At 34.7% G+C, this 9,628-nt stretch overlaps 2 protein-coding genes across 2 annotated transcripts; one reads left to right on the top strand and one right to left on the bottom strand.

The window, feature by feature from the left end:
• Positions 1–321: 321 nt before the first annotated feature.
• LOC104907773 (hypothetical protein) lies at positions 322–3,940 on the top strand. The gene is made up of 3 exons (XM_048643385.2): positions 322–491; positions 886–1,109; positions 3,474–3,940. The coding sequence occupies exons 2-3, from the start codon at positions 927–929 to the stop codon at positions 3,735–3,737; spliced, it is 447 nt and encodes a 148-aa protein (XP_048499342.1). The 5' UTR covers positions 322–491; positions 886–926; the 3' UTR covers positions 3,738–3,940.
• Positions 3,941–4,700: 760 nt separating this feature from the next.
• Positions 4,701–8,718, bottom strand: LOC104907772 (B3 domain-containing protein REM16). Its single transcript, XM_010696761.4, has 3 exons — positions 8,151–8,718; positions 5,766–6,377; positions 4,701–5,321 (listed from the first exon to the last, which is right to left on the bottom strand). The coding sequence occupies exons 1-3, from the start codon at positions 8,265–8,267 to the stop codon at positions 5,028–5,030; spliced, it is 1,023 nt and encodes a 340-aa protein (XP_010695063.2). The 5' UTR covers positions 8,268–8,718; the 3' UTR covers positions 4,701–5,027.
• Between the last annotated feature and the right edge of the window lie 910 nt (positions 8,719–9,628).

The following is a 9,628-nucleotide window of genomic DNA, read 5'->3' as shown; positions in this document are numbered from 1 at the left end:
AGGTTCAAAAATTTATATTATCTATACAAATATATTAAAAGGCGTGCATAAACAAGAAACTGTGCCACGTGGCGCTCTCCCTAGGGAGTTTTAGTTCATGTAATCCATGTCAATAAAAAAATTTAGAAATTGCATAGTATAGGATTTGATCCCGATACATCAAGTACATATACTAAAGTCTTAACTCTTAACCATTATGCTAAGTTGTATTTAGTATTATGTATCATAAAATATTATATTAATAAATGAATTTATTGCTTACCCCAGGCATAGCCCGGGCCTAATAACTAGATTTAATTAAAAAATCGAAACAACATAAAAAAAAAAATATTGAAGAGAGGCAAGAACTTCTCTCTCACACACTTCACTTCACCACACGCTTCTCTCTCTCTCAAACACGACGGCTCACATTCCCAGCCCATTTGCCGTTGCAGAGCGTCGACCTCCGACCGTCCAAGCGCCACACCCTCACCAATACATAGTTGTTGACAGTAAGTTATCTTTTAGGTTTTTGATCTTTGTTTTTCAATTTTCGTACTTCATATATATTAGATTCTCAGATTACTTAATGTTTACATTTAAATTGTAGATGTTATTAATTAGTTAGAGACTTATCGAAATTGAAATCAAATATATAGTTTTTAGGGATTTAGCAATTTAGGGCTAGATTAACTTGTTCAATTTTTCAATTGGTAGGTGTTTATTTGATTCAAAAATACGGTCAATTGGTATGTGTTTATTAGGAATGGATTCAATTTTTTTTCTAGGCAACAGGAAACAAAATACATATTATTGCTTCTTTTTACTGATTAAATTGGTTTTGATTACAATTGATTTGGGTTTGTTATCATATATATTAATTGGTAAATTGGTATATATGTGCAGACTGAAAAGTAGTTATATAGTGAAGGTAGAACAAGTAAAAGATGCCGCTCTACGACTGTGTGCTATTATTTAAGCCCCATGTGAATAAGCAAGCCATTACAGACTTGATTGCTAGGGTGGGGAAACATGTTTATGCTCGAAATGGTGTGCTCACGGAACTTAAGTCCATTAGAGAGGTTCAGCTGGGTTATGGTATTAAGAAGCTTGATGGAAGATACTTTCAGGTACTAACATACTCACGCCCGTCTTCATTATAATTTATGTTTGCTTTTGTTCATCAATCTGATAAATAGATTAATTTATCTGTTCGATGTCATATCGTAACCATTCGTCTAGTTTATCTGTTGTTTGAAAACAAATCACTCATTTATGGTTGTGGTGGTAAGGTTGTGTATATTTGACTTTGTCCCCTCCCTTGCTCAGTGGGAGTATCCTCTGAGGCACTGGGTAATGATTAAGATTTGCTTTTTTCAATAGTTGAAAGGCGAAGGGTCCAATATGGGTTAGTGTAGGCATGGAGCTTGCTAAGGGGAAACTTAATGAATGAAGGACTTGTTCTCATAAGTGATTCGTGTTTTGCTTTTGGAGTGGCTAGTACTCATTTGTTGTTGGATAAAGTTGTCTAGTTCAACTACGGACGACCACTTTGATATAATTTATCCAGCATTTGTGTTTTAAGAGACACAAGGGTCTTTTGTCTATTTCTTTTATAAAGTAGTTTTAGAACTTCATAGAAAGATTTTACTAGAGAGAAGTTTGAGAGAATAATAGAGAGAGAAGAAGACTTATTATTGCATCATTAGTCAAATGATTACAGCAGCGTAACAATATATATAGTACACAATGTAACAGAATAATGTTGATGTGTACAATTCTCTAATAAACTTAACAGCTTTTGTAACTAACTGCTAAGCTAAGAAACTAAGCTGCTGATGTGTGAGCTGCATTATTTTAGGAGAGTTGGGTTTTTAGCATTTGTTTGGGGTCATGCTCATAGGACATCTCTCTCACTTATTGAAAATTTATATTCATTAATGAAGCTTTTCTGAACTTGAGAATGAACTTTCTAGAGATAGCATCTTCCAGGCAGTTCTGCTTTCTCTTTGTTATCTCTAAATGGTGGTGCATCGTCACTTGATGTGCAGCTGATGGTTAATTTTGGAGGTAATTAATGGAGTTAGATTTTACTGAGACCAACAGAACAAGCACAACCTCCATGAAACTACCCAACCTAACAATTATACTAGAAGAAGCATTAATACTGCCTTCTTAATATATAAATCTTCCAGGGAAGTAACCTTCGTTGCTGGCAAGTGGCAACTCAGAGATATGTTAAAAGTGCTTTGTTGGTGCTCTTATCATTTCAAGTCTCTGTCTGTTTTAGAACAAGATCTAGCAATCACAGTCTTTGTCAAGAAAACCTGCAACTATCTGACTTTCCTTAGCCAAATCTGAGAGATAGAGAGGTAGTTATAGAAAGGAGAGGGATTACTTGAGGGACTAGATAATATCTGATTAAGGTAGTTTTTTTAGCCATAGACAACGGTCAACAAACGAAATGAAACAAGGTTCAGGTGACCTACACGAAATATAAGATTTAAGAAGTGATGGTTAGATGATGCTTCAACGCATGACAGAATTTGAGAGGGGATGGCCCTTGACAGAACCTTTGTCTCTCAAGGTTTCAATTGGCAGATCACAGCGGATTCTGCTATAGGTAGGTTATCCCCTCCCTCCTTTCCCTTTCTGCGCATTATCTTTGTTATGTGGATGCCTATCTTCTATTTTTAATGCTTCCATCTCCATCCTCTGGTCCCATCTTTGACATTTTCTTAGTTTCTTATTGTTATTGTTATTATAGCTAGCATGATTGCTAGAATCATACCGACTCTCCCCTGTACCTAGTTTTTATTGCTGGATGAAATTTGGATCGAATTACCCTTATAGGTCAAGGGATTAGGTTGTTAGAAGGAAATAGAATCAGTCTTTCATTGTTATTGATCTCTTACTTGCAAATTTTCTGGTTGAAGCTATGGATCTTCTAGAGTTCATATTTTAGCATGTAATCCATATGTCATAAAAAGTTGTGGATTTAGAATGGGAAAGGTTATTTATAGCACAAGTACCAGCACTTACCATTTACCACTCACTTTTCTTGGTCTGTTCAATTTCACAGCAGTTGTTATCATATCATTTAGCAAGTATATTTAGGTAGTTTTATAAATTTGTTTGGGATGGAATATAGAGTCAATTGAAGGCTTAAATAGAGTACAACAGACAAATTTCTATTCTTTTTTTTTTTCAGATTGGTGTTGAAGGTGGTGATTCATGGACAGTTGAATTTCGATAATGAGGTCATATAGCCTTTTTTTTCAAGGTTATAGACTTTCTTGTCATATCATCATGGGAGGGTAGATTCAACTTTATGCTACAATTTTGAGACCTTGTTACTAGGTTGCTTGAGCATTCTCATGTGTTTTTTATAAATGTATTTTACACACTTTATATTTATAGTTATATATGGTAAGTTGGTAACGGTCAGTCTTAGTCTTTATGGGAACATGAAATATTTGGTTTCATAAATGTAGGGAAAACTCACGCAAATGACAATGATGGCAACACCCAATATAAACAAGGAGCTTCATTACTTGAACAAAGAAGATCGGTTATTACGTTGGCTCCTTGTAAAACACCGAGACACCAAGTATGGACTTGATTACTTCGAGAACGAAGATTCAAAAAGTGAACTAAGCAAATTCACTTCGCGTAGCATATATGATGATGCAGATATGGACGAGGTTGAAGATGATGATGATGACGAGTATGATGAGGTAGAGAGGAAAGATATTTGAGGATTGTAGGATATCGCCAGTTCCTTATTTATTTTCTTTTAGTCAGGGTTGTTCTGGCAGCATGTAGGTCACAACTTTTTTTTGCAGAAAGCATATGCAACTAGAAAAAAATGGCAAATGATGTCTTGTTAAGTTGATTTGCTGTTGTTTTACATGTTATTGGACTATCTTTTAAAATGGCAAATAATGTCTTGTTAGGTTGATTTGCTGTTGTTTTACATGTTATTTGACTATCTTTTTTCCCTTGTAGAATTCAGAGAAAGTACTCCCTCTTGAAATAATACTCGTAAATTTTCTCCATTTCTAAATCAAGGATTTGGTTAAGTTTTCGTGTATAACCCTTAACATTCCGTTTGGTCATATTGGAAATGACTTTTTGGGAAAAACATGATTTTAGTTTAGTTTTCCTTTGTTTAATTCCTTAAAGAAAAAGTTTTTCTATTGAAAAAACCAATTTTCCTAGAAAATTGTTTTCCTTCTAACTTAAGCGGGTACTTTCTAAATGTAATTACTGCAAACTACTATAATGATAAATGTTATGTGATTAGTGCAATTGTCGTGTTGTTAGTCTCAAGAATTTATTATGTGAACCATTAATACTGCGAACAATAATGAAGCTAATTAAGGATAAGAATATCGATATACATATCTATTTGTTCTGCAAATAACTTAGAGCCCGTTTGGTATTACCGTGGTTTTCTGTTTTTTGATTTTCAAAATCATATAATATATGTCCTATAATGAATAAAAAATTAATCAAATTTGTTGGAAACATGATTATTTTGAAAACTAACAACTAAACTGGTTTCCTATTTTTGGTTTTTAGTTTTCAAAAAAACTAAAAATTGAAAACAAAAAACGATAACGAACGGGCCCTTAGTCTTTGGTGTTAACCAAACCCAGCCAAAATGCAACGAAATCGATAATGAAGATAAACAAAATCAGAAAAAAGGAAGGAAATTGGGTGATTACATGGAACTCTAAGCCAATAGAAAAGGGAAGACGTTCTTTTAATTCTTTTGATTCACTTCAATCTGACTGAGTGTCACTTGAGCGAACTCAAAATTCCAGTATTGCAGTCTAGGTGCCCCAATCAGGTTACTAATTAACAAGGCCATGAAAGTGAGCTAGTTGTCTGTCAGTTTACATGTTGCCCAAAAATAGTAGTGAAATATACATAGGTTTTGATTTAAAAGCCGTAACAAGCTTTAGTAGTAAAAGTAAAACTTCATCAAGGAGTGGAACTAAACACAGAAAGGGTTAACCTGATCTATATTATCGACCCTGGTATCAAACAGAAGATGGTTTGCTAGAAGGTTGATTGGCTACTTGTGGAGTAGCGCGAGATATTAGGACGTCAAAGATAGCAGGCTCATCCTTCTGGCTTACAAGCTGAAACACGCACACATCAAATTCTTTCAACGAATTGTCCTTAACAAACTTGCTCCACCCAGAAACAAGCACTCCACCTCCACACCGAGGCTCAAGATTAAACCTCGCGGTCCACTTTTTGTCATCTGTACGGAGCTCCACATCCTGGTTTTTTGGAGCAAGATACTCCCTTGACCATGGTGCAGGAATACTCTGCATCAAGATAAAGCGAAAAATTTTAGTATCTTTTTAAAGGCATCACAATTAGATGATCCAGAATCAGAGATAGTTTCAGTTTAGCAACAACCACAACCCGGTATATCCTATTAAGGCTAGCTTAGAGTAGGGGTTAAACTACTACAGAAGCTGTTTCTGAACAGCCACTTCTTTTCATCCAACAAAAATTGAGTTAAGAGGCATACAACAAAATGAAGTCAGAGAAAATGAGGGTTTATTATAAGCATTATATATACCATATTTTGGCTGATTTACTACCTGTTTTAGATTTCTAATCCTAGTAGAGAGGTATACTTTGGCAGTAAATCTGGGTAAATTTGTCATGGAATCTTAACCAAGTGACTGTCATCCTGTTTGAAAGTCATTGAAGGCCATTTTTTTGCACAGTTAATGAAAATGGAAGAGACAGAAAAAGCTTACCAAGCGATAATAATTGGAAACATTATTATTTTTCATGACCACTTTAAAGCTCTCTTTTGTCAATTCTCGATCCGCTATTGGCACAGGTCTCTCTTTCTCTGCTGCACTTGGGGGACTTTTATCAGTGTAAGGTGTACTTGCTTCAGCATCACTAGTCCTCAAGCCACACATAGTTTTTCTGCGACTCTTCTTCATTGAGGCTCCTGCAGGGTCCAACTCGGAATCCGAACCTTCAAGCTCTGGATTCTCATTATGGACAGCAGCATCGACAGAATCTCCTGTGTGTTTTTTTCTCTTTAACTGGGAATTTTCACCTGCCTCATTTTTTCTAGAAGCAGATTTCCAGACAAAGTATGAACCAGCTTTCTCACACAAGCTTCTGCTGTCGAACACCCAAACGTTGAAGCAGGAATCCCGTTCGTACTTGAAGATAAGCAAGTCGTTCTCTTTAAAATTATGAGCTTCCGCAAACTCTTTCCATCCCTCTCTGAAGTAAAGGGTTTCATTGTTTCTCACAAGCTGTACATCCCATGTAGCACCTCCGGGACTTTTGAGGACAGCCATTTGAGGTAATATGTCCTTCAGCTTCTCAGAAAAAATCTTCGGGATCATCTGACGACCCATAGGCCATAGGAACACATGATATTCAGTATGCACTTTGAATAAAGGAAACAGAGTTCAAAATAAATCCACAGAAAATTTCATTATGACATTTACATTCAACGCTCTTCATAATGTGTTCATGTTACTAATTATTGAGGAGAATGTGCAGCAATCTTACAATCTGGGTAAGTAAACAGATAAACTTGAGGAATGTTGGAGCACGACAGCACGTAATTCCCATTACAAATCATAGTATAATCAAACACATGCAACCAATGAAAGCTGGAGCAAATCAAATGATAATGAGTAGGAAAGTTGGAAATTGAACACATATATCAAGTGGTGATTTTAATTCAAGAAACTAATCCAAGCAAATAGTTTTTAGTAAGAGCCACAAAACATTATTCAACGATATATCTTTAACCTTCATTGAAGGTTTAAACAGTAGACAACACACGTACTTACACGAACACTTGCAAGTTGCAAGTCATCATTCAGTTTTAAAGTAGTTAGGTACCAAACTTTTCTCAATACATAAAAGGGGAGCATTATCTCACAAAATTGAGAACAGCACAAGAAATCCAGAAATGGAGAAAAGAAGAATATTAGCCCTAGCCTTGTCTTAAATGGATGTAACCCATCAAATGGGTCAATAATGATAATGAACTTATATGCAATTTTGTCAAAAAAAAACTCTTATGTCAAAGTCCATACGAATGAAACTTCATCTCCAAACACGTACTTTTTTCATAAAATATCAAATCTAAGATGGAATGAAAAGGAACTTCATCCTTGAAACAAGTCACAAATTTCATTGTATTTCCTCCATTTTATATTACTCGCTACACTTTTCAATTCACGGACTCCTAGGCAATTTTTAGAGAAGAAAGAGGTAAAGGAGTAAAAAGAAAAGGGACCCATGTGAGAGGAGAGAGATAGAGAGAGTTCATTGCCCAAAAAGTGTAGCAAGTAATGTGAAACTTTCCATAATGAAAAGTATAGCGAGTATTATGAAACGAATCGGAGGAAGTATGAAAAATCTGTATGAGCCATTTCTTAGCATTACATTACACAGATGAAAAAGTGATCTAATTTGAGGAAACAAATTCAACATATCTGTGTGTGTGGCAAATTGAAGCCTCCGACTTTCGACCCCATTCATTTAACTTCCAAAACTCTTGAATTGCATATGTAATTATGTAAATGATAATCTAGTAAGAATGATAACTCACCAAAATATAAAGTTTGTCAAGTCTAACCCCCCCAAAAAAAATAACAAAAAAAAAAAAAGATTTTAACGATCCTCCATGTCAAAATGTTGTCACCTAGTTTTGCATGTAAGATTGACCATATATTGAAGAAAATAACATTGATTCACAGAATAAAATAGAACTTTATATATTATCATAATGTATATGAACAATTCTTTCGTAATCTTTAATTTCATTTCAAGATTTTTAGTATAGTAATATTTGCACTTTTAAAACAGTTCAGTTTCTATACTAAAGAGATTTTTAGTATGGTTAAATCTTACGAGTTACATTAAAACCTCATTGACATTTAACAGTCACAGATTCACTAATCCCAAAAAGAACAATCATTTACTCCAGATATTGTTTGTTCTCACAAACACAGATTACATAATAAATTAAAAAAAGTTCACGAACCAAAAATTCACAGAAAAACATTAACATGCAAATGCAACTTAATAATAAAAAGAAGAAGCATAAAATGATTAACACCAAAAGAAAGAAAAAAATTAAAGAGGAGAAGAAAGATTACAATTTGGGAAAGAAAATCTGCAGGAAGAAAGACGAAGAAACGAAAGGACTTGAAATTTGTCCAGTAAGTCATTTCCTGAAATCTTGTGCAATCACCATCATTTCCATCTTCTGCCATCAAAATTTTTAGTGATGACAAAGTCAAAACAACAACAATGGAGTGTGTTTAAAAGAAGAGATTAAGAAATGACTTCAAATCAGTTAAGAGAGAGTTATTTTTTTTTTTTGTTATGTTATTGTAACGTAGGTAGAGATGGCAATATGTAGTGGACCACCCGGTCACTCGGTCCATCCGTTTTAATGTACGGGTGAAAAATCCGCTTTAAACGGATGGTGAACGGGTGACGGATTAACGGATGTGGGTGACGGATCGGGTTCGGGTGGACAATTTTCATCCATCACCCGACCCGTTAATCCGATCCATCACCCGTTTATTTTAAAAAAAACATTTTTTAGGTCTAATCTTCAAGGCCCAGCTAAATGTCCAAATCTAAAAGCCCAATGCCCAACCTAATTTTCCTAATTTCTGTATGCGAATTACTGTGATTTTGAACTTAATTTGAATTGTGGTTGTGGATCTATGGTTTTGTCGGTTGAAACTTTATTTTTCTGAAATTATATGGTTAGCATTATTTTGAGGTAATTTCACCCGATTATAACCCGATCCATCCGTTCACCCGAAAGTAAATGGATGGATGGATTCGGGTGGTGATTTTTCCGGGTGATGGATGGATTGGGTGGTGCGGATGGTAGCGGGTGATGCTCCACCCGCCCCGAACCCGATCCATTTACATCTCTAAACGTAGGTAAACTTGGGCCGACAAACTTTAGGTCTTTTGCATATTAAAAAAACATTCTCGTTAGGGTATTAATGAGTTAGGGTGACTCGCAAACTATTCACGCTCGGCTCAGTCAAAGTTCGAATTGAGTTTGGGATCTGCTTAAAACCGTAATGGGATGAGCATGAGTCTTTATAAATTCTGCTCGAAAGTTCGTCAGCAAGTTTGAAAATATTTTAGACAATTTTTAGGTAAAATAGTATGTCATACATCGATAGAGAAAATAGACAACCTTATTTTCCCTCATTTATTTTTATAGTGGATTATTTTATAATGTTGCATTTGTGTATATTGGACATAACTTATATAAAATTTGTCATCTGCTCACTAATTCAATCAACTTGTATAGTTGTATTTGTATATATTTACACATTTATATATACTTGTTGTTGCGCGGCATGCTAACGCGTGTCCTACCCCAAAATATATTTGCGATATTTGAATTATGATAGAAATAATTAGCATATTGTATGGGAATCTATTGCTCTCAGTTGTTTGATGCTTGTACTTGAAATTATTATCTTATGTAAGATGTTTGCTTTCTTCTCCATATCTTGTTTAGCTTTTCTAGTTTTGCATGTTTAAATCTTTTCATGAAAAAAAAATCATTTTCTCTATGTTAGGATTTATTTTCTTCATT

Source organism: Beta vulgaris, chromosome 4 (genome assembly GCF_026745355.1).
Source record: "Beta vulgaris subsp. vulgaris cultivar EL10 chromosome 4, EL10.2, whole genome shotgun sequence".
Classification (NCBI taxonomy): Eukaryota; Viridiplantae; Streptophyta; class Magnoliopsida; order Caryophyllales; family Amaranthaceae; genus Beta; species Beta vulgaris.
This window is presented reverse-complemented; position numbering and strand designations above follow the sequence as displayed.

Bases quoted from the DNA above. Each gene is read 5' to 3' on its own strand.
- LOC104907772 (XM_010696761.4), bottom strand. From the start codon at position 8,267: ATGGCAGAAGATGGAAATGATGGTGATTGCACAAGATTTCAGGAAATG. The intron at 6,378-8,150 runs GTAATCTTTCTT...ATGGGTCGTCAG, and splicing joins CAGATTTTCTTTCCCAAATT to ATGATCCCGAAGATTTTTTC. The intron at 5,322-5,765 runs GTAAGCTTTTTC...ATCTTGATGCAG, and splicing joins TTTCCAATTATTATCGCTTG to AGTATTCCTGCACCATGGTC.
- LOC104907773 (XM_048643385.2), top strand. From the start codon at position 927: ATGCCGCTCTACGACTGTGTGCTATTATTTAAGCCCCATGTGAATAAG. The intron at 1,110-3,473 runs GTACTAACATAC...TCATAAATGTAG, and splicing joins TTGATGGAAGATACTTTCAG to GGAAAACTCACGCAAATGAC.